The following is a 25,311-nucleotide window of genomic DNA, read 5'->3' as shown; positions in this document are numbered from 1 at the left end:
TGCTAGGGGTGTATATCATTTTCCTGAGTTCTGCCTCCTTATGTGATCATATTTCCTGGATGTTCTTAGATAATAGCCTGCAAGTAGAAATCATTGGGTTGGTACTACAATTTGTTTGCTGTCCTCATTCCATTTTCATCTAGGGATGCTCTTGAGTTAATGTTTACTTAGTTGGAACTCATGCCAAGTTGACCTTTTCCTCTACAATTTTTTATTGTTTTAATGAGAAGATGTTGCTCATAATTTTTCTCTATCAATCTCCTTAATGTTTGAGTTTGTATTCTAAATTCTTGTTGCCTCTGAATTCCCTTGGGCCCCTGGTTGGCAAGAGGAACTTTGTCATGACACTTGTTTATATTGATTGAACTTTTATAGAAAAAGGTGATAAGCAAAGTCAATATTTATGTCTTTTTCTGTTTCCTATTTTTCAACATCAATGGCTTATTTTAATAGGTTGGATACTACAATTATAATTATCCACAGTGTCTTATGCTAGTCTCTACTATCTTTTGATTTTTAATTTTGCTCTATTTAATGATCAAACTGCACCCAAACAACTGATTCTTCTATGAATCTCACATCAATAATATTTTCTATCAATTAAGATATACTGTTTCATATTTTGTTGTATCTGATGTTCTTGTTCAAAGGAGCCTTCCAACCTTCTTCCTTAAGAAGAGCTTCATAATATGTAATTGTGTTATTTCTAAACATAAAATAAGTCTTTGGCCACTACTACTCCTTAAATCTAAACTATATATTGGGAAATAAATGGAAAATATAAAAAATAGTTTCACATACTTTTGTCCATCTTCCCTCATGGCCATCAAACTAGAATTTTGCGGAAGGTTGTCATTTTTAAGATGGGAAAAAATGTCTTTTGTTCAGATTTGTCCCTTAAAAAGTGATAGAACTTGGCTACATATAGTATATAGTAAAATTTAGAGTATAGAATGTAGTGGAGCTTCTTTTTTTGGTGTTCTTAATTTCTGACCCTCTTTTCTTTACATTTGTGTCATGTTCCCCAAATTGTCCATAAATTTTATGAGAGCAGGCATCAGATCTCCTCTAAATTTTATACTCCTTTCTCCCTGTCACCAAGTATAGTGTATTTGATGAATATTTGTTGAATGGAATTATTTCATTTGGAAGGAGAGGGCATCTTAGATAAGTGGTTGGGTTGCCCTACAAGAAGCTAACATCCATATTGGCATTTAAATGTTAATAATTTTGTGCCCTATTTGGCACTTGTCACTAAATAGTGACTCATTTTGCTATGATCTATTATGAACTATTTTATTATTTATTGTAGTAAATCTTTTCCGTTTGCATCACTGAAATCTACTGACCTTGTAATCAGTACTGTGATGACTGAGAATTTTCCAGCAAATGTAGAAGGATTTCCCATCAACATTTTAGAACATTAATTCTGTAAAAGAAAATTAAATAAGCCCATCAAGTAATCTCTCTACATTTGTTAGTAACAGAAGATGATTAAATCTATGTTACATAAAACTAACAAAAAGAGAGGGGGTAGAGAGACACAGAGACAGAGGAAGAGAAGAGAAAGTCTTTTATTGAATAGTAGAATGTTATGCCAATGAACTGAGTTTTACAGGCAGCCCCAATCCAAGATCAAGGTAAACCTGTGATGTTGAATGATGATTTTATTTACAAAAATCTATAACTAGAATAAGAATGAAAGATTCCAGTTATAAACATCAGCACAAGAATTCTCCCCCTAACTCTCAAACTTTATAGCAAAGCTGCCAATGCCTCATCCAATTCACAGATTTACTCTTTACCTTTTTTCTTCTTTTCTGCTCACATTCAGAAAGCAATTCCTTTCAACAAGAAAATGACCAGAAAAAAGGAAGTTAAAGGGTAAAAGAACAAGGACACTGGATAATCTTCCCTGTAATAATCTAAAGATGAATTTGCCAATTGATAGAGTAAGCGGAGTCCCACAGGGGAACACTGCAATTCTTGAAGAACATGGTCCATTGGTGTATGTCTCCATATTTATTTCATTGATTCTTTCACTGGTCTGACCTTGTTGTTTATCTCCACTATGAAGATCTGAATATAAGGATTACTGCACTAGGACTTCAGTGTAGGTAGGCGGAGTGGCTTGGTCTTTGCCCAGGACACTGCACTGAGAGGATTCTAATAGCATTCACTGTCCTTCAAAACCATAAAAACAACAGAACTTGTCACTTGCTTAACAAAAATAAAGAGTCAAAATGGGAAGACACCTGGGAGTGTAGGGGGTTGAGATCCTCCCCTCCCAGGCCATCACCTTTTTCTCCACTCCCACAATGGAGAGACTTAGCAGTAACCTCGCACCACTCTGCTGAAACCTTCCCTCTGCTCCTTGGTCTACATACAATATATGTTGTTTGTTCCAGGTGCAAAAGTTCTAGTTATAACTGCTTCCAGAAAATGCAATCTGAAGGCTGGACCAGAGTGGATAGTGCTGTAGATCAGACACAATCCTCTTTTAGGTGAAAAGAAGATGGGCTTAAGAAGTGTGCCTACATCATCTTAAAAATTAAATTGCTTTATATTGCCAATCTAATATTAGAATTGTAAGGTTAGCTTCTTCTGATCTCTCAAAATATGAAAACAGATCAGGATAGCCTGAGTTCTTTTGGATTTAATCCTATCATGCATTCATCAAATGAGCATAGGTGATAGCATCTCAGAAATGTGGCATGGGGGCAAGGACGATCTTCTCTACCCTCTTACCTGTCCCGAGCTAGGGTTCTAGCATGGAAGGCCTACATCTTAATATTTCAATACCTACCTACTTTTGAGGCTATGAAAGTGATTTGGCTAAGCTAGAAGATTAAATAGATCTGGTGACATCTTCACTCTTATGTACTTATCTCAATGCCTTGGATATTATTATCTCCACCTACAAAATAATGACTGCATATCATTCTGTCCAGGTTTGGATTTAGCCTTAAATTAGGGATTGCACTACAAATATGCTGCTCTAGAATGCCCAGATCCCAGAAATTGATTGCTAGGGACATATCTAAAATTTCTGAGGAAGCAAAGGTTCAAGTTAATCCATTCCAATGAGCATTTACTAAATGCCTACAATCCACAGGGCCCCAGGGCCATAATGACCAGAGAAAAATGTCCTGCCTTCAAGAAGCATGTGCTCTTCTTGGGCAAAATACCATGTCCACAGCCAAGGATGCATATGAAAATTTGAATGGTGAAAGAACACTGCAAACAAAGATCCAAGCAGGCCTCCTAGAAGGTAGCACACTCAGAATTTTAATTGCAACATTTACTACTTCCCTTGGTGCATTTACTTCAGATACCAAAGGAGTCTAAACTACTCTACATGGTAAAAAGTCAATGATGCCATCAATAGTAAAGGACTCAAAGCAGATGGAGAGGTGCCCTGACAAGAAGGAATATAGTGGTTTGCTTTGTCTGGCACTCTATTAATTTAATTACTCCATGATGTGTCCATGCCCCTAGATTGGGCTCCTGGAATTTTTTCTATTGATGCTTAACCCCACAAAACATTGGTGGTCCTTTCATAATCATGCATCTTTAGAATTTAATACAACTCCCTTTAAATCTTATTTCAGTTTTTCAGAATTCTAGTCTAATATCCATGCTGGCAAATTGTTTGGAACATGACTTTGTCCTATTCATCAGTATCTATTCTGATCATTTCAGAGGTCATAGAGATTCTTCTTACATCAGTTAAAAAAGAATATTTGCCTGTAATTCAATAGGCATTTCTTCCATGCTCACCTTATAGAATGTTAGTTCTGGAGACAATAAGACAAGGTCCCTGTGTTCATGGAACTTACTATCTAAAAGAGAAATACATCACTTACTCTAATGGATATATACACAGGAGAGGTACAAACAGATATTCTGTTCAGGTCTAAAAAGAAGGAGGGGGAGGTTATTAGCAAATGAGAGAGAGATCAGGGATGATTTATGGAGAAGATGATGTTTCAAGGGATGAGTAGGTTTTTTTTTTACCTTTTTAAAATTAACAAACATTTATTTTCTTTCTCCCCACCCTCAATTAGGAAAAACAAAAACAAAACCCAGGTAGAAAAATTTTACTACTGGGGAAAAGAAATTCCTACATAAGCCATGTCCTAAAAAGTTACTTCATTCTACATCTCAAGTAAGATTTCTATAGGCAGAAGAAAGGGAAGTAAGTAGCATCCTCAACATAAAAAATAGCTTGGACAAAGGCTCAGAGATGGAAGATCATTTGATATAGATGGATCCTTGAATGTCATTCTGTAGAATTGGAACTTTATTTAGCTAGTAATACTCCTTGAAAACTTTCAAGCAAAGGAGTGATATTCCCAGAAACATCTGAAAGGAAGATTGGTCTGGCAGTATTGTGAAGGACAGGGAGAATGAAGGTAGGCAGAACTTGTAGGCTATGATGAGGGCTCCCACTAAGGCAATGAAAGTGAAACATGAGAAGGGGAAGGACACAAGAGATTGCAGAAGCAAAATGGACTGGACTTAAACAACTGATTGACTTCGTGTTGTTGAGTCATTTCAGTTGTGTCTGACTCTTCATGACCCCATTTGGGGTTTTCTTGGCAGAGATACTAGAGTGGTTTGCCATTTCCTTGTCCAGCTCATTTTATGGATGAGGAAACTGAGGCAAACAGGGTTAAGTGACTTGCCTAGGGTCACACAGCTAGTAAGTGTCTGAGGTCAAATTTGAAATCAGGACTTTCAGACTCTAAACCCAGTGTTCTATCCACCTGGCTGCTGATTGACTATCAAAGATGAAAGAGAAGGGGAAAAATTAATTCTGAGAGTGGGCAATTGGGTACACAGTACCACTAATAAAAATGCTGTAGTCATGAAAAGGAGCAGATGTTGGGACAAAGAGAATCTGATTGGATTTGCCCATGTTGAGTTTGTGACACTAGCAGATCATTATAGCGAAAACAGCCTGTGGGCAGTTGGGGATATGAATCTGAGTTCAACACTGGAGAATCACTGGGTTCAAAGAAATGATTACAGAATATAATGCTAGTCTATTCTTGCTTGCCAATTAAATTTTTTTTAAAAAAGACTATTTTATTTTTCCCCAGTTACATGTAAAAACAATTTTAACATTGATTAAAAAAAAATTTTAGTCTCAAAATGTCTCCCTCCTCTCCACCCTTCTTCCTTAACTCCCTCCCACCTCTTCCCTCCCCAGACAATAAATAATCTGATATAGATTTTACATGTATAATCATGTAAAACATTTTTCCATTTAGTCATTTTGTTTGCCAGTTAAATTTTTTTAGGTCTTTCCCAGAAACTGTCCCTAGTATGTTCTCACTAAGACCAACTCCATAATCTCCTGACAAAGGCTATGCCAGGAGAGCAGAGACTATGACAGGTCTTACCAAAATGAAGACACTTCAAGGATGCTCCTAGTGATGGCCTGTTGTCTGAGGAAGAACCCGGATACGTTCAGGGAGATTAGTCATAGGCTAATACATTTTATATCATGATACTCTCAAAGGGCAAGCTGTTTAGTTATAAAAGAATGGCTATATGTATCACTAAAGGGACTACCAAAAGCAATGAAATCCCAAGTCATTAAAGTTTTGAAGAAACATCCTCCAGATGTCATGTGGATGTCCTCTTCTAGCAACTTTAGAGTTAACTTTTAGAAAGCCAACTTGTACCTGTACCAGGACACTATTTTTTTTTTTGAGTTCCAAATTCTCTCCCTTTTGACATCCCAGTTGGTTGCCCTCCTGGATATTCTGTAGCTTAACCATGTCCCTCCAAAAATATTCCATCAGAACCAAATTCAGAATTCTAAATGGGATCTTACCAGAGTAATTTATGGAGCAAAGTATCATCACCCTCGTTCTGAATCTTGTAGCCTTCAGATCTGTTACACATGCTGGCTTATGGCTTCTGTATCTGCCCTTCTAGAATATAAATTGATCGCTGTCCATTGATTTAGAGTTGTAAAGTTCCTCAGAAGTCATCTACTCTAACACCTTCATTTTACATATAAGGAAATTGAGGCCTAGAAAGTTTAAGTGACATGCCTAGAGTCTGCCACATAATAGGATCCATGTGAATTAGAAACATGTCTTCTGACTCCAGATTAATTTGCTTTCCTCAGTCCTACATTGCCTCTATTAGTTTCCTGTTTTATCATATCATTGTCTCTAGACACATACCCCTTTTCCTATCATCAAAATTGTTTGTGTCTTCAGAATTTGATTCTTGAAGTTTCTCATCTTTCTGGGGTTAACTTTTTTGGGGGCAAGGAAACTTTGTCAGATTGTGCCTGATTTTTCTCACATCTATCACAAATTTCAGCACCTATTTCTTCATTTTGCTGAGAAACAATTTCATAATGACATTTAGCCTCTTTTATTGGTCCTTCCACTTTTTGAAGGATCAAAAAATTGTTAAGACAACTCAAGAAATATTAACTCCTCTGATTTGGGTCAAGCATACCCTAGCAGATTACTGAAAATTCAGAGTTCTTCATCTACTACAGATAGCACATCTCTGTGTTGAGCTTCATTCTCTTGGTCTGCAACTCTTCATCTACAGCCTCTTTCTGGACAGATGGTCTATAGTATAATACCTCAATGACTATGCTTCCTATTTAATGCCTCCATTGATCCTTACTTAAATTCTGCCCACCCTGTATTATCTCCTGCATTCCTCAATTTCCTTCCATGAGAATGTTATTATATAGTGCTTATCTATACACATGCTGCCCTTTCCTTTAGCTATCTGGTCATTTTATTCAACAGGCTCACACATGTATGCATCTGCACACACACACTTATGTTTTAGAAGTCATGGGTCCCAATGCACCAGTGTCCAAAATATCCATGAGTTCAAATTAGTCTCTTTAGTATCTGTCCTCCAATCTTTTTGTTTTTCTCTATAGACATGTCGAGCCACAGTATTTATTGCCACTTCCTTTTTTTATATTTTGTCTCTTGTGAATATCCGAGTATCTCTACTGCTACTCTTTATCCTACATTATAGCTACTCTGTCTAATATTTAACTTGATAGATAGACTGAGTTGGGTTTCACCCTCTGCCTTCCTTGACCAGGAAGCCCCTATTTGATTATATTTGTAATAGTACAGATTTCTTTTACCAGTCATTATTAGATTAATCACTGGCCTAGAGCCCATCAGACTTTTATTTTAAGCCATGATACAAAAAAATTTCAATTCTTTCCCAGATATTACTTGTAACCCTGTTTATGTTCCTTTCTCAACTCTTACCCTCTGTTTTAGAACAGATAATAGTTCCAAGGAAGAAAAGCAGTAAGGTCTAGGCATTTGAGGTTAATGACTTGCCTACAGTTACATAACTAAGAAGTATCTGAGGTCAAATTTGAATCCAGGACCTCCCAGCTCCAGGCCTGAGTCACCAAACTGCCCCTCTTTAACTACTACTTCCTTTTGGGTCATCAGCATCCCTAATTTCTGAGCTCTTTTTTAATCCTTGTTTTTGACAATTGAATTTTAGCATTTACCATGCCTCTACTCTTTCCTGTAGTCAGGATGAGTCAAGGTATGAAATGTTATAATTCCAATCTATCCGTTGGTGAGCCAGAAGTTCTGTTTTAGTCCTGTTCTGTTCCAAAAGAAGATACTGCCATATTTTTTGGTACCAGTTCTATTCTCTCCTCCCTCTATCAGAATGAGGCTTAATTCTTGTCACCAGGGACCGCTGGGAGGAGTAATAGCTAACATCTGTCAGTTACCTGGTGAGTGGCCAGCCATGCGTGAGGGCTAGCAATTTGTAATCCTCCTGGTAACTGCTTAAGGGAACGCTTTATTACTCTGTACTTACAGAGTCTGCAGGTGCAGATCTCTCTCAAAGGCAGCAGTATGGTTTTGTGGAAAGAATTTTCAACGAGACAGGTGGCCTCAGGTAGGTTACTTAAGCCCTTAGGCTGTGGTATCCTCATCAGTGAAATGAGGGGTGTCTGCTACATTGTCTATGTGACATCTTCTAGCTGGAAAATTCTTATTCGTCACAAGGAATAATAAAGCTGTATCATAACTATAGTCTCGTGGCCCTTTGAAAGCCATGTGGGTTTTTTTTCATCTATTTTCTTTTAAAATCATCTCTACCAAATGTATATTTGTCACATCTAGGGGGAAATATTGCTCCTATCTTATTCCAAAGAATCCTTTCTCCACATTCTCTAAAATAAAATGATATGCTTTACTGCCCTACAGGAAAGACAGCCACACAATTGTTTAGGATCTATTTAAAATAAGGAAGTCTTTCTATCTGTCTATCTGTCTGTCTGTCTATCTACATACACTAGAAATGAATCATCTAATCAATCAGAATTTTAAAATACACCCGATATCCAGCCTTTTAGCTCAACCTTTCAAAAATAGCATTTTACATTTTATGCATTAATAGTATTCCATTTCATCATCAAATGACTCCGTACACACTGAAAGGGCAGCATAATTGGGAGGGAGGGGGTATGGGGAATGGTCATTTGGCCAGCTTTGGAAGAGCTATCTTCCCTCCACAGTCCTGACTCATAGTATCTGACTCAGCCTCCATGTGATCCTGTACAAATCATTTACCCTCTCAGTCATCCCAGGTAATTCTTGAAGAATACAAGTGGCAGATGAGTTGCCAATCTGTATAGAAAGAAGTTCTTCATTCTGGCAGATTCCTATATTGACGGCATCATTCCCTCTTCTCCCCTCCCACCCCATTTTAAAAACTAACTTAAATTTGATTTCTCACCTCCTATTTCCACCTTTGCTGTCCTCTTGTGCTAGCTGGAAACTATGTGACATGTTTAAAAATAATATCTTCTGAGCCCAGTAATAAATTCAAGTTTGCCTTGGCTCAAATAAGGTTTAAGACAGAATTATATAAAAATCCTCTCATAAAAGAGGATCTCATGGGAGCAGCTGAGTGGCTCATTGGATGGAGAGCCAGGCCTAGAGATGAGAGGTCCTGGGTTCAAATCTGACCTCAAGTAATTCCTAGCTGAGTGACCCTGGGCAAGTCACTTAACCCCTATTGCCAATCCCTTAACTCTCTTCTGCCTTGGAACCACAGTATTGATTCTAGATTGATTAAACAGAAAGTAGGGGTTTAAGGGGGGTGGGAAAGAGGATCTCACTCTTTTCTATTAGTTGTGACCAGTTCAGCTATTCAGAGCTTGCTACTAAAGAGGCTAAGGCTATAGTTGCAGACTCCAAAAGGGTCAGTTCAGATCCAAGGCCACACATTCTACCCTTGACTCTAACCAGCCATCTTTCATATGAGTGCTGGTGGTCATAAGAGAGATCAGGTGCCAGTCTGGGGTAATCAGGACAAATCCATCACCACTGAGGAGAAAAGAGTGTGGGTCCTTTGATAGCATTGTCAGCTCCTGCAAAGGAAAGATGGAATTCTCTGCTCAAAAGAGGAACCAATAATCCCAGCATGTGTCTTAGCATATCCTGCTAAAGAAGACACTTCAAAGTAGATATTTCCCATTGTAACCCCAATCCCAAAATCTATTGGTATGGGACTTTCTCCTCATTGGTGGAGATAAATAGCCCTGCCTGCTGAGGGGTGCAGTGGAATTGGTGAAAGGGGAAGGGAGGAAAAATTCAATCTCTTCAGTTTCCTCAAGTCTCATCAGCTTCTTCCCAGAGTCTTATTCTCCCTTTAGCAACCTGAAATGGGGTTGATATCGTTCATCTTGTCTCTCAAAGCCAAAAAACCAGAAGTGGCTGAAGTAACTGCAGAGCCCAAAGAAAACTCAAAATATCTGAAGATATCCCAGAAATTGAAGACATCTGAAGAGACCAAAGAGACTTGAGGAGACTGAAAAACCTGGAGTTCTCGTCTCTCCCAGGCTCATAGTCTCCACCCAGCCCCTCATGTAGGAACAGGCCATTGATCTCCACCAATGAGGAGAGTCTCGTACCACTGGGCTTTGGGACTTGTGTTACCCTATATTTACTAATGTCATAAAAAACTACTTGAGGAAATACACAAAAGGTATCTGACTGATGGAACTTGCTTCAGTCATTGATCTGTCCCAGAATCCAGTTCTCCTTCATCCTCTGGAATGCCATCTCCTCAAAACCCATTGACCAAAGTTTATGTATGTGTCTGGGGCCAGGTGTGCATTTGGAAGCAACCTCCATTTACAAAAGCTTACTTTTTTTCCCCCCTCCCAGCCCTTTCTTTTCGGAAGATTCATTTAGACAATCACCATTCACCTCCAATTCAAAAGATCTGCTGCCCAGCGAGTCTGTGCTCCACTCGGGAACATCAGTCCCAGGTATGGAAACAGTGTTACCTTTGCTTCTGTTATGTGTTTGGGAAATGATTTCTGCAGGGTGTGGATTATCAACTACTTTCAGCTGAGAGAGGCATGTGGCTTTTGTTTTATTTTTTTGTTTTTGTTTTGGGGGGGGTTTTTTGGTTTGGGTTTTGCTCCTTTAAGTCAGATTCAAAACAAAATAAAATGGCTCAACTGAATACAAATACTCCCCAAAGCTTAATGAAACAAAATTCGGGAAATGTCAACTCTCCTTTTTCTTTTCTGAGTGATTCATTTTCATTCCCTTATGGAATGAATTCCTCTTTCCCTGAAGATAGCTCACCCAGAAGCAGAGAAGGGCAGTTTTACATGGAGAAGGCTTTGGGTGGGTTGCCGGGCTCTGGTGGAAGGGAAATGGCTTTCAAGGCTGCTCAGCAGGTGGGACCCAACTGATGAAAAGCATTTGGTGGTAGCCATGTAACTCACATGTCATTGCCTTCTTGTCCCACCATTCTCACCACCTCTTTCCTCCTTTCTCAGCCATGAGATCTACTCACTTCCTGGCTCCACTCTCTTTACTAACTCATCCCAACTTCAATTTGGCACAAATACTTATTAAACAATGATTCAGGGCAGCAAGATGGCTCAGTGGATAGAGCACCAGACCTGGAGATGGGAGGTTCTGGATTCAAATCTGACCACAGATACTATCTAGCTGTGTGACTTTGGGCAAATCACTTAATCCCAATTTCCTAGCCCTTATCTTGGAACTAATATTAGAATAAATTCTAAGACAAAAGATCAGGGTTTTAAAAAATGTATTTACTAAGTCCCATGCACTATCCTAGGTGCTGGAGATATCTGAACAAAAACCAAGCAGGCTCTACTCTGAAAGGGCTTTCATTCTATTGGATTCCAGTAGATTCATGATCCAGATCATCTTATCCAATCTATCTTGGACACCTGCTCTTTGAAGCACTGGGAGAAGAGGGCACAGAAATGAGTGTCTCTACTTATGGGTCTTGACATCCATCTAGTACGTGCTGTATAGAGATAACTAAGTACCATACAGACAGAAAGTGACTGGTGCTATAAGAGAAGTACAGGCCAAGGTCTTTGATTAGAGGATTTAGCAGGGAGAGATCACATTTGAGAAAGGTCTCATAAAGAAAGTAACACTTGATGAGCTGGTCCTTGAAGAATAATTAGGATTTCACAAGTAGAGATGGTGGGACAGCACATTCCACAGATCCTTTACTCAAGCTTAAGTGGGAGAGTATCCTGCAAATTTGGAGAACAGTGAGTTCAGTCTGACTGGAAGCAATGTAAACCTCTTGGGGATCAGTGGATGACAAGGCTAGCAAGAGAGATTGGAATAATTTCATAAGGGGCTTTGAATGACAAACTAGGAAGTTTGCAATTCATTTGATAGGCAATAGGGACAATGGAAGGTTTTCCAGTAGAGAGAATGACAAGATTGGAACCATTCTTTGTCCGTTCCTTCCTCTTGATTTGTTCTTTCTGAAATGAAGCAAAAACTAGCTGATGGTATCCCCTTTTTAGCAGATCAAAAGCCTAGAAGTCTGGCTCTAGAACAAATGGATGACTCTATGTGTATGAATGGGCAGTGGAAGTAATTTCTTTTTTGTGGATGATTTCCTTGGTGTGAGGAACTTCTGTCACTAACACAGATCCATAAGTCATTTGTAATTTCAATTTTTTGACAGTTGCACAGGGGGCACTAAGGTGGACAAGACTTGGAGTCTAAAACTTCTAACTCTGAGAGCAGCCCCCTACCCATTCTGCCATGGGGCCTCTCAGAGAAAGCATAGGATGATAGCATCATAGGTGCAGAACTCAAAGTGACCTTAGAGGTCATCTGGTCATATGGTCTAACCCTTTCATTTTGCAGATTAGGAACCTGAGGCACAAAGAAGTTATTTAAGAGATTGCCTTAGAGTCACTGTTTTAACTTTAATCTTCAGGACCATTATCCTAACTCTCTAAGGATGACAACACTTGCTAGCTATCAGTTGTTCTCTTCTTCAGGCTTCCCTGAACCCGTACCCCCATTTCATTCTCTAGGAGCTCAGGAAAGCAAGAGGAGAGACTACAATTGTTGTCATTATTGTTTTTAAGCCTCATTTCCATGTGTCCATAGGTGTAATTAGTGCCCTTGTTGTCCCTATGATGCTTGAAGAGTAACTGAGACTCGGGAGACTCCAGAAGAAACCATTTTGGAATGAATAAAGTGACAATAAGTGGCAAAGTCTCCTGGAGACCAAACCAGAACACAGTCTGAGTGCTGACGTGGGGTGCCCAAGCCTCTAATTTAGGGTTAAGTTCCCTGAACAAGGGATACTTAAAAGTCTAACCAAGGCTCTAGGAAACCCTGAATTTTTCCTGCAGTACCCACTTTAGCTAAGCCCTCTACATTTTTGAGAGCTATCTGTTTAGAACTGGAGTTTCTTAAAACTAGAAAAGGGACTTATCAAGCTCAACTAGGTTAAGTGCCTCATCTTTCCAAATGAGAAACCTGAGGTCAGGAGAGGTTGGGAGCCTTACCAGAGGCCATGAGGCTGGCAAATGGTAGAGCCAAAAGCAGAATTGAAGGATCCCAACTCCCAGGCAAGTCTCCTTAACTGAGCATTCATTGCTCATATGGTCCTGGCCCGAGAGCCAGGGGAACATGAAGCATAGTGGAGTAGAGAACCTTGCTTGGAGCCAGGAATATGTGGGTTCGGAGCCTACGTCTGTTCACATACTGGCTGTGTTGAATTATTGTTCAGTCATTTCAGTTGTGTCCTACTCTGCATGATTCCATTTGGGATTTTCCTGGCAATGATATTGCAATGGTTTGCCATTTCCTTTTCCAACTTATTTGACAAATGAGAAAATTGAGGCCAACAGAGTTAAATGACATACCCAGGGCCATACAGGTACTGTCTGAGACCAGTTTAACTACAGGTCTTCTGACTCCGTGCCTGTCTCCCTGCTCTATCCACTGTGCCAGCTAACAGCCCTACTGTCTGTGTGGCCATAGGCAAATAAATAAACCTCTCAGTGTCCCAGGCAACTTCCTAAGACTATAATTTACACAGAAGTTTGCCAGTCTGCTTGCTGCCTTGGAAAGTGCCTTAGAATGACAAAATCATAATTCTGGACTGTTCCCCTCCCAAGAGTCCTGGCCTCTCTCTCTAGCATTCACAAGTCTCTCGTGCTTCAGTAGTCTGGCATTAGAGATACCAGAGGTGTTTATTTTGTAATTAAGAAAACACAAAGTGGACCCTTGCTTCTGACATTCAGGGTGAAGTGAGAGGAATGGGGCATGGGAGAAGTACAACAAAATATCTAGTGAAGTCACTAGTGCTACTTTTCACCAAGCATTGAGGAAGAGGCAACTATTTAATTCAGTTGAATTCTGTAAGTCATTATTAAGCACCCACAGTATTCCTGCTGTCGCTCCATGGTCACAGCCAGTGTGCCTAAATCCATACCTTCACTTCTCCAGACATTTGGATTGGAAGCGATAGTGGTTTCAATTCAAAGCATATTTACTTGGTTGCTGTTTGAGCTTTTCAGATATCTCCTATATTTGCTCCACAATGTAGTACTGAATGGCTAGCTCCCCCCAGAACCCTGAGGATTATTGCTCTGCTGTTAAACTGATGGATTGTGACTTCCTAATGTTTAGAAATTGTTTGTCAGTGGTGCTGTGACCCAGATTGTCAGTGGCCACATGATATATACATATACACATTGCTTGCATCAGCATTTGTTTTGGTGGCATTTAATGGATGGTGGTGTTTATTAGTCAAGTTAAAACTCAGCCTCCATGTGGGGTATTGGAATTTCTGTTGTTATGCATGCAGAATCCACATCTTTCTTGATTAATAGATGGACTTGAGCTATGAACTGGATAAAATGTTTTTGTTATTCAGTCATTTTTTAATTATATTGTCATCTTTTGGGACCCCATTTGAGGTTTTCTTGGCAGAAATACTGGAGTGGTTTGCCATTTCCTTCTCTAGCTCATTTTACAGCTGAGGAAACTGAGGCAAACAGGAATAAGTGATTTGTTCAGGGTCACACAGCTAGGAAGGATCTGAGGCCAGACTTGAACTTATGAAGATGGATCTACCTGGTTTCAGATCCAGTTTTCTATCCACTGTACTACCTTGTTGCCCCAGGATAAAAGATTTTTTCAGATTGCTGTTGTTTGTTATTCTTGTTGTTTTGATCTCATTCAGTTTTGTTCATTTGTTTTTCATGTAAATCCCTCTTAGTTTAAGGTCTTTTACATGCTGTATTTTGACAAAATATCTGTTTTTTTTTTTAAGTATTGAATTTATTATAGAGTTACAAAGGAGTTGGAGTGTGGATATACCACTCACTAATGGTGATTCCTCTTGGATATTTCCATGAATTACTCTGGCCAAAAGAGTTCAGCATTTGATGGCCAAAGTCGTGATAAGACTACCTGAGGCATATCTTCAGATGTGTCCCCCAAACATACTGAAAAGGCCTTCCACCTGTATGGGACCTGCCAGGAGTTGCTCTTTGATAACTTAGTGGAGAATTATATTTACATTCTATAAATAGCAAAAGGAAATGAAAGAATTGTCAAGTTTCATTTTGTTTTGGTTTGTTTAACAAATAAAAAAGTCTTGGAAGGTGGAACTTAAAGTTGGAAACATTATAATTGCCCCTTTAAGCAGACACTTTGAAGTTTTGTCACATGGGTACCGCTTATAAAGTTTGAAGGCACAGGAACTACATAGAGGGAAAGCTTATTCTTTGGACTAATGATAGGAAATGCCACTCTGAATCAGTGAGAGGTCTGAGTTAGACAAAATGTCTAAAGGAATCTGCTGATATATTATCAGGTATGTTTAGCAATTTAAGACAGACAAAATAATAATCATTCGTCATTTAGCAAGTATTAAAACTCTATAGGCTGTCCAAAATATCCCAGACACTTATCAGGTTAAAAGAAAAGTAGAAAACATGACCCCTTCCATTGAGTAGCTCATGGTCTTTTTGTTTCCTTTGCCTCAGGGTAGTGGTGATGAGGTGGTGGTGAGGAGTTATATATAAAATCTCTTTCTGTAATTTTAGGAAGATAGTCTGGGAGGAGTGTGCTTACTGGAATGAAAAAGAAAGAGATAAAAAATAAGAAGCCAAGGTAGGAAGCCATCACAAAAGTTTAGGCAGTGGAAAAAGGTGGCAATGAGAATGGCACACACCCTTAAGGGAAGACATGATTAGTGGCTAATTGGATGTCCATAGAAATAAAGGGGAGAATCAATGGTAACCCTGACTGAAATAGGACTTCATTGATGTTCAATAATAGCAACAACCACAAAAAAGTCAATTGAGAAAAGAGGGACAAACCAGCAAGAATATATAAAAATAATCTACTGACTTCAGGCATCCTCTATGTGGAGGATTAATTTGTTTGTATGTTAATGAATGCTTCTGCTGTTTTTAGAACAATTCCATTTAGTAGTTTAAAGATTTTTGCTAAATTTCTAGTTGCTTAAACAAACCATTTCCTTATACAGACCATGCAAATATAAACTTCATCCTAGGGCATTATCAAAGATTTCCAGTTAGTGTAGACTATAATTAATGAGGGTTTCCTGTGGTCATGTTCTAGGGTTGAAGAAGTGCCATGTTTGCTCATACTGAAATAAATGCTAAAATTATGATATCATTTCAGTAATGAAAACAAAGTATGAATGAAATTTCTTTTTCCAAATATCTTTGGATAAGGTCCCTAGTATCATCTTTTGAGGACTAAAATATCTCAAAGACAGAGTAAAGCAGGATTAAGTTGGAATAAATAAATCTCAATAGATAAGGAATTCTACAATAGAATAATCGCAATGAATATGTTCCATTCATTCCTCATGTGCTTAGGAAGTCCTTGCTTTGTGCAAGTCACTGTTCTGGATGCTGGACATACAATAAAAAGGAGAAAATCTTTGCTGTGAAAGGGCTTTCATTCTACAGGAAGAAAAGATAGATATACATACAAATAAGTCTATACAAAAGAATGCAAGGTGATTTCCAGGGAGAGGAAACTATGATCAGGAAAAGTTTTGTGTAGAAAGTGATCACAAGCTTAGTTTTGAGAAAGTCAAGGGTTCCATTTCAGTGAACTGAGACAGCCTGTGGAATGGCAAGGAGCCTGGAAAGAGAATGTCATGGAACATCAACTGGGCCATGGAACATCAAATTTGTCTGGAAGACAGAGTTGCCTTATATTTTGGCCACATAGAAGGCTAGATAATAACGATAATACTGTAGGGAAGAATACAGAAGAAACTGCCCAATGAGTGGAATTAATGGAGGATGAGGGCTATGATGAAATCCAGAGTAGCCCAACTCTGGATTCCCACTGCCATCCTAAAGAGAGTATAAAATACATAGATTCAATGTGTTCTGGCTAGTTGGTTTCCTCTAGTGTTTCTGAACCACTGCGCCTGAGAACGTTGATGTCTTTGAATCTGTAAGGCACTGCTGGACAAGATTGCCAAATTGTCACTTACTATGAAATTCTTCAAGAAATAGGATGTTGATGTCTCTAATAAATACACAAATGAATTTTCAGCTTTTATGGGCCCTTTGGTTGAGCAGGTTGCAGAGGAAAGATGGAAAGGGAAAGTAGCATTTCTGGAAAATGAATCCTACTGCCCCAAATAAGTTAGTGGATTTCATTCTACATTGTGGTATTGGTTATAGTTTTCAAAAAGAGTGACTATGTAGATGCTACCGAAAATACTTCATATATTCATCACATATTTGCTAATGCTTTGTTTCTTCTTATGGTGATTTACTTTTTAAGATATAGAATGGAAGTCAATTATTTTTCAGAGATTAGGCATCAGGGAAGTATTTCTACCCTGATCTTCCAAATACCTAATACACAGATACATTTTCTTTGATACTCAACAGATCTTTGATCTCAATGAAGTGAATATCCAATACAGATCTCAACCTATCCCCAGCCTCTCTTTCTGTGTAACTCTTGTCCTTGAATAAATCATCCAAATTAGACACAATCAACATCCTGGGAGTCTTTCTCTAGAGTTCTTGGCATGCCTTGGTATGTATCCCTGAAACACAAAGGCTTTCCTTTAGCTAATCCTTGTTCTTGCATTATAACCTATCCATCTCCCTTTCCAAACATTCTTCTCATTGATGATATCCAGTTACTTATAGAGTTACCTTTAGGTTTTTAAAAAAAATGCTTTTTAATCAATATTGATGTTTTCATAAGGCCCAGCTTTCCCTCTTTATCCCCCCTATCCCAGAGAGCCATTCCTTAGAATAATTTTTTAAAGAAAAATTGGAAAAGGAGAAAATTCCACAAAAGTGAACAACATATAAAAACAATCTGACATTAAATGCAGTGTTCTAATATAGACTGGGCCTTTGCCCCATCCCTCCCCACCTCTACAAAGGCATGGGAAGAGATGTCTTCTCACATCTCTGGGGCAAAACTTATTCTTTATAATTTCATAACATCCATTTTCAGTTGATTTTTGCTGATTGTCCTTTCTGTTTATATTATTAGCATCCTTCTATATCTTGTGTTTTTGACTCTGTTTATTTCAATCAGCATCAGTCCATGTAGATCAAATCCAATATACTCAATGAATCTCTTTGCAAAGTACCATATAAATGTGAATTTTACTATTTGTTGTTTACATGCCCTCATTGCAGCATCTGAGTAAAAGACTTATAGTTGTTATAATATGAAGTTGGTAACATTTCATTTCTACCTATTGGTCATGTTGCTCAGGAGGCAGTTTTTTCTCTTTTACTGATACATTTTGTTCCAACACATCTGTCGCTCTCTAACAAACATCATCATCATACCCGCCCCCACGTCTTCCATTAAAAACTGTCTGATACAGTTGTTGCAAACAACTGTCCAAGTGACTTTACATTTTTGTAATGTACTATCTGTTAGTGGAAACAAAGGATGTGTCCTTTGCCTTAAATCATTTTGAACCAACATTGACTATTTCATTTGACCCAAGTCTTATTGCTCTTTAATAAGGTTTTCATTTACCTTGTTGAGTTATTGTGTATATTTCTCTTTGGGGTTTGCTTTTTTCCCACTTTACATCTGTTCTTAAAAGAATTCCTCTGTCTTTAGATCTTTCATATTTGTGTTTCTTAAGAAACAGTAATATTTCATTCTATTTGTTTCCAAAAGGTTCGTGGATAGCGAGTAGAAGGGCCAGCCTTAGAGTCAGGGAAATCTAGGTTGGGTTCTGACCTACACTGGCTATGGAAACATTGATTGAAAAGCCAGTGGTGTCAAACTCAAATAGAAACATCCCTGCAAGAGGAATATTGACTTAGAAAACCACAAATTAACAGTATTATATCAATTTTTACTTATTTCATTATCCATTTCCCAATTACATTTTAACCTGTTTGAGGCAACAGTCGTGAATGTTGAGGGCTACATGTGACCTGGGGACGACACATTTGACCCTTCCACTCCAAGCAGCTCTCAATGGCAATTTACACAATTTCTGATTACACTCATGGGAAAAGTTTATGCAGCTTGCAATTCCTAGATTAATGAAATTATTTCTATATATACATACGTTGAGCATACAGCTGCATATACATAGATGTGGTCTGCATGCATGGATATTTTGATTTCTGACTAAGTGAACAGTTTGCTTTTTATGACTAGACCGGTGAGTGGCTCCTTGTCTAGCTGGTAAATATCAGAGTTGAGATTCCAATCCAGGTCTTTCCAGTTCCCAAGTCCTTCCTGTTGACTACTTAATGCTGGCTTTGGTTTCTATATGAAATGATTATTCTTGAAGGTGCAGAGGAGCCAAGTTCTATGGATGGACCGAGAATGTAAAACATGACAGGGTTAACAGTTCTGGTATGTGTTTGGAAGCAACATGAATCTGTGTCCTACACCCTCTTTAGTAGACTTGGTGGCACATCTAGCCTGACATCTGGAGTGCCCTTGTAACCATGATTGCTAGTCGCTGCTACTTTGCTTTGGGCTGCTGGACATCTGAGTCAGTCTGCTTTCTTCAAGACATTTTTCAAATCCTACAACTATCCCTCCTAGGGTAAAGCTGGACTCAAGCAAGACCTGGCATCTTCCAGCTGAGGATAGCGTCCCCAGATCTTAAGAGGCAGAATTCTTCCCAATTGATAAGTAGAATTTATAAAGCTTCATTTGATTGACTTGCACAGCCCCTTCATTGCCTGGAACATGGGCTTGTTGTTTTTGTTTTTTCTTATTTTTTTTTTCATTTGTTTGCAGTGCAGCTATGTTCCCAAGGGAGCATATTATTCTCTTAAAATCTTTTTATGGTAATAAGAATGGTAGGAAGGGAAGAGTGTTATATCCTGAATTTTGGGATATGGATTCAAAGCCCATAAATCTGCCTCAGTACCTATGTGACTTTGGTCTAGTCATTTAATCTCTGTAGGCTTAATTCCCTCTACAAAATGAGGAGGTTGGACTGATGACCCTTCCTAGGTCCCTTCCACATCTATAATTCCAAGACCTCTATAATCCTAACCAACTCTAAATAAATGATTTTTTGTTCTATTTTGTTCTGTTCTGACTTTTGGTGGCCTAATTATCCATCACCTTAAATGTGTAGCTAGCCAGCTTTCCATAGTTTCAAATATTTAGAAAATAAAAATCAAACTTTACTGTCTGAAATAAAAGTAAAAAGCCAGGGGGAAGCTGGGTATCTCAGTGGATTGAGAGCCAGGCCTAGAGATGGAAGGTTCAAGGTTCAAATCTGGCCTCAGACACTTCCCAGCTGTGTGACCCTAGGTAAGTCACTTGACCCCCATTGCCTAACCCTTACTGCTCTTCTGCAAGATTTAAATGCTTTAACTTGAAGTATTGATAGGAACCTACACACCAAATGAAAAAAGAGCAATGATTTAGTCATTTAGGTGTTTAGTCTCATGCTTCTAGACCATTAAATTAGAGCTATCCAAAGACAAAATCCAGCAGTAAGATCCCCTTCCCAACCCCGTTATCAGAGAACTTAAAGTAAAGGCTGGTTGATCACTGATCAGAAACTTTGTGGAAGGAATTCCTGCTTGGCTGCCTCTTCAGATGTACTCTGAGGTTGTGATTCTGCTATTCTAGAAGACCCATGGGCAGAAGACTTGGGACTACAACAAATAACCAACATTTTCCAGTCTATGTCTTGGTGGGGTCTCGAATTTCATGACTGGATTCCCATCCTTTGTGACTTAATAGGTAAGGCTTAGGTAGTCACGTGAGACACAGAGAAGTTAAATAAGTTGCCCAGGCTTACCCAGCAAGTAAGTATCTGAGACAGAATTTGAAATCAGATCTTCCAGCTTCATGCCCAGCATCTCTGCCCACTATACTGCAACTATTTCCCTAGAAATGATAAAGAGGGTTTGTGTGGGTAAGTCCTGAAATTTCTGCACCTTGCTTTTCAGGTAAAGTTATCCTGCTGCCCTAGCCAGTGTTTATCTTGCTCAATGCCCTCCTCTTAATGCAGCAGGTGCCACTATTCAAAAGTGTGTAACCTGTTCTGAAGCCTCTGGTAGCATTTCCAGGGTCTTAGCAATGCCCATATGCCCATGACGGAATCAATATCTTGAGAATGAATGGAGCTTTAAAGGCCAGATTCGTTCATATGCATAAAAACTGATGAAGAATGTTTGTTTGGAAATCACAAGGTAGCTAGCTACCTCAGTCTCCATCTGGGGAGGGCTAATTTATTCTGCCAGGCCTTTCTCTTTTATATATTGTATTCTTATACTCCTTGTTGTAAAGCATACATATATTCATTTCTCTCCAATACTTACTCATTTCCAGGGAGGGAAATGCCCTCAGATAATTTGGATTTTATTTTTAAGTCATCTCGCACGCAACCCTTACCTTCCTAATTTTAACGAAGCCTGCTCACTCTGTTTTCCCACATCTAAACCAAATGAGTCCATGCCCCTGTAGAGAGAGACCCCAAATCAGACAGAGATCCAACTCTTCTTTGATCATAGTGTTTTGAGGGAGAGTGAAGACCCAAGTGAGAGCCTGCTCCTCTCTTTCCCTATTATGTTTACTTCAGAAAAGCTTCAATTTCTCATCCACCAAATGGAAATACTATAATTACACATGGAGTGGTCTTGCGAACTAGCAATTGCTGAACAAGTTGCAGCAACTTGTCTCTGATGTTCTTCAGGCAGCTTCAGGGGTCAGGGGGTTCCTAGTCTAATTCCCTTCACTGGCCTACTGCATCTTGAGAGAAGCTGCTCCCTCTCCTGGTACTAGGTGGTCCCCGAGGTTCTGTGATTCTCGTGGTCCTCAAATAAATGACATATTACACTCTATCACTGGATTTATACTCAAGTGGAGATCAGCTGAGTGGGTAAGACAATCCAAAGTTTGAACTCTTCTGGCATATTTTTTAAGAAGCCAGGATCACTTCTATTCTGCCATAGGCACCCCATGGGCAACAAAATAGAATCAAGTCAATAATCAATCAACCTTTATGAAGTATCTACTATATACTAATCATTATATTAAGTTCTGGGTATAGAAATAAGAAAAAGAAAGACCATCTTGCCTTCAAGGAGTATAAAAGTTATTGCTGGGGGTGTAAGAAGTTTTAGTTGATTAATTTAAAAGTTGCTGACTGATAGACAAAGAAAGTTTAATTCACTCTTCACAGGGAGTGAGGGGGAGTAGAGGCATGGAATGGAAGAGAGTATACCTAGTTCTGGTGTGATGTTTTAGGAGTCAAAACCAAGCAGAGCAGCTGGTGGGAAATGAAGAATACTTTTGGGGATACTTGTTAGTAATATTTGAGCCATCCTTGGACTGTTGATTTAGGACTAGGAATTACATCAGGGACCCTCTAGTCTAAACCCTTCATTTTATAGATGAAGAAACAGAAGTCCAGAAGGTGGAATGACCTGGACAAGACACACAGGTAGTAACCTTCAGAGGCAGGATGTGAATCAAGGTCCTCTGACCCTCGAGTCTATATTCTTTCCATTGCACCAATAAGAATTAGAAGAAAGTTGAAAAGAATAGAATTTTAAAAATATTATTTTGGTATAAAACCATGCTTTGTGTATGTGGAGAAATCACTTTGTATCTCTACATTTGAAAATGAAAACATCCTTAAACAGAATGTAACACAGTTTTCTAGGAGAGACAATCTAAAGCAATTTCCCCTCAGTGAATAACTCCTATAAGTGAGGGCTCAGCCACAACAATTTCTGAAATCACCTGCCAGACATTTCCCAAGAATGACAAGGACAAGTTTAATAGCTGGTAAGACTTTCCCAAGATCTGATCAGTTCCTAAGAAGAGAGAGAGAGACAGACAGGCAGACACAGACAGAGACAGAGAGAGAGAGATAGAGATAGAGAGAGAGAGAGAGAGAGAGAGAGAGAGAGAGAGAGAGAGAGAGAGAGAGAGAGAGAGAGAGAGAGAGAGAGAGAGAGAGAGAGAGAGAGAGAGAGAGAGAGAGAGAGAGAGAGAGAGAGAGCACTCAGGATCTAGAGACGAGAGTCTATTTCTTTCTCTAGTCCTAGGAACTATAATCCAATGTCAAAGTGCCATATAAGGAGCTCTTGCTTCACAAATTACATGGAATGTGAAAGAGGAAAGTATTTGACCACACAGAAACAAGATTTGGACTTTTCTGAAATGAAGTGAGATGCTCACCAAAGTCACTTCAGCAAATATTTTTAAGGCACATTGTCAAGGATTTGAATGGCAGTCTAAGGAGTTTGAACTTTGTTCAGTATTTGATGGGGAGCCACAGAATGTTCACAGGGTTTAAGACCAGATTAATTTGACATCTCTGTGAAGGTGGGATTGCAATGGCCAAGAGACTAGAAATAGGGTAACCAGGTAAGAGGCAAGGAAAGCCTGCATTTGTGTAATAGCAATAGAAATGGGGAAAGGAAGTGGTGAATGTAATGTGGTCTGAAGGTAAAGGAGATGCTTAACTAGATGGTGGAAGTGCCAAAGATGGCACTGAAGTTTCCAACCTGGGTGGCTGGGTGCATGGTGGCACTATCAGGGAAGCTGACAGAGGGAAGTCAAGAAAAAGAGGACGTTTGGGAGTAGATGGAGGGAAGGAAGGGGATGAGTCAGGTTTCACATGGCCCCACATTCTGAGTGTACACAACTAAAAAATAATTATTTCTTAATGTGGTTTACCCCCTGCAATGATATTGCTAGTTATCTCAAAGGCTGTTGAGAAATACTCATTTTAAAATTTCCCAATCCACTTAAAGCATATAGACTATATAGCATTCCTAGCCAAGGAGATTTGGAAACAAAAACAAAAAACCTTACCACAGAGCATAATCTCTGGTTCCATCCTCTCTAAAGCAATGGGGGACTTGTAGGACTGAATGATTGAAGGAAATCTTACAAATAAGATTTTTTCTAAAATATTATTCTTTTTTAAAAGATAGGATCCACTTTTGAGGGCAGAGGTAAAAAAGGCCAAGAAATGAGTATTCCCAGAAATGATGTACTATAGCAATAAAAGCTGTAAAACACTTTTAAGACACAAAAGGAAAAAAAGAAAGAATCTACATGGTATTCTCCCTAATGCCTCACTTTCACTCACTCACATATACACATCTTTTGCTTAAACTTGTCTTTTCTACCCTCACAACCTTTCTCCGATGCATATCCCTTTGTCTCTACTGGCATAGCCACAATCATTACTCAGACTCTCTTCACCCTTCTTCTGGATCATTGTCATAACTTCTGGAGTAGTCTCCCTGTCTCTCCCCATTCTAGTCTGTTCTCCACTAGGCTGACAAAGGGATTTTCTTTAAAGTGCCTATGTCACCTACATGTACCCTCTTCATAAGTCCAATGGCTCCCTATTACCTCTCCGATTAAATAGAAACTCCTCCTCCGTTTGGCATTTTTGAACCTCTTCATAACTAGACCATTTTCTAAAGTCTTTCAGGTCCTCTAACCCTTTCCTCCTCTCTGAGCATTCTGGGATGGAGCAGCCATGCTGGCCTACTCACACAGAACACTCCAGGCCCCCTCCAAACCTTTCCACTAACTGTCCCTTTCCTCACCTCTGCCTCTCAGCTACCCTGGCTCCCTTTAAGGCTCAGCTCAAATCTCACTGTCTGCAGGAAGTTCTTCCCAATCTTCCCAGTTGCTAGTGCCTCCTTCTCCAAGATCGCCTTCTATCTAGTTTGTGAATATCTTACTTCTACCCAGTTACATTCATGTTCTATCCCCCATTCAATTAAAAGTTCCTTGAAGGCAGGAGCTCTTTTTGCTTTTGTTTTGTTCTGTTTTTAAATCTTTACCTTCTGTTCTGGAATCAGTATGAAATATTGGTTTGGTTCTAAGGCACAAGCGTGGTAAGGGTTGGGCACTTGGGGTTAAGTGGCATGGCTCTCTATACCCTGAGCCACCTAGCTGCCCTTTTATCTTTCTTTTTATCTCCAGCACTGAGCCCAGTACCTGGCCCAGAGTAAGTGCTTAATAATGATATGTGGACTGGCTGGTTTAAATAGTGCTTTAAGACTTCTGGGCCCCTGGGCAGGGGAGAGAAAAGAAGGGGGGGGGGGAGAAACCTAAGTGGTTCAGTGGATTAAGAACCAGGTCTAGAGATAGGAGGTCCTAGTTCAAATGTGGCCTCCAGACATGTCCTAGATGTGTGACCCTGGGCAAAAGTCACTTAACCCTATTGCCTAGCCCTTACAGTTCTTCTGTCTTGGAAGGCTTGGGTTGGTTTTAGTTTTGGTTTTTTTAAGAAAATGATATACAAAGCATTTTATTCACAACCATCTTCAGTGATATAGTCCACTTATTATTTCCTTTTTACAATTGAGAAGATAGGCTTTGAGAGATCAGATAGCTGACTCATGGGTCCCCTACTACAAAATGTTTGCTTCTAAAGAATTTGAACCCAGGACTTTGGGGACCAGTATTTATTTCACTGCCCCATACTGCCTGTTGGCCC

The 25,311-nt window shown here is 39.2% G+C and overlaps 1 protein-coding gene across 1 annotated transcript in view; it reads left to right on the top strand.

The window, feature by feature from the left end:
• The window catches only part of ZNF827 (zinc finger protein 827), a 258,728-nt gene that overhangs the window by 169,266 nt on the left and 64,151 nt on the right, over nt 1–25,311 (top strand). Inside the window, 1 exon segment of the mRNA XM_007496260.2 lies at nt 10,212–10,315. Within this exon segment, the coding sequence (XP_007496322.2) occupies nt 10,212–10,315 (104 nt within the window).

Source organism: Monodelphis domestica, chromosome 6, assembly GCF_027887165.1.
Source record: "Monodelphis domestica isolate mMonDom1 chromosome 6, mMonDom1.pri, whole genome shotgun sequence".
Lineage (NCBI taxonomy): Eukaryota > Metazoa > Chordata > Mammalia > Didelphimorphia > Didelphidae > Monodelphis > Monodelphis domestica.
This window is presented reverse-complemented; position numbering and strand designations above follow the sequence as displayed.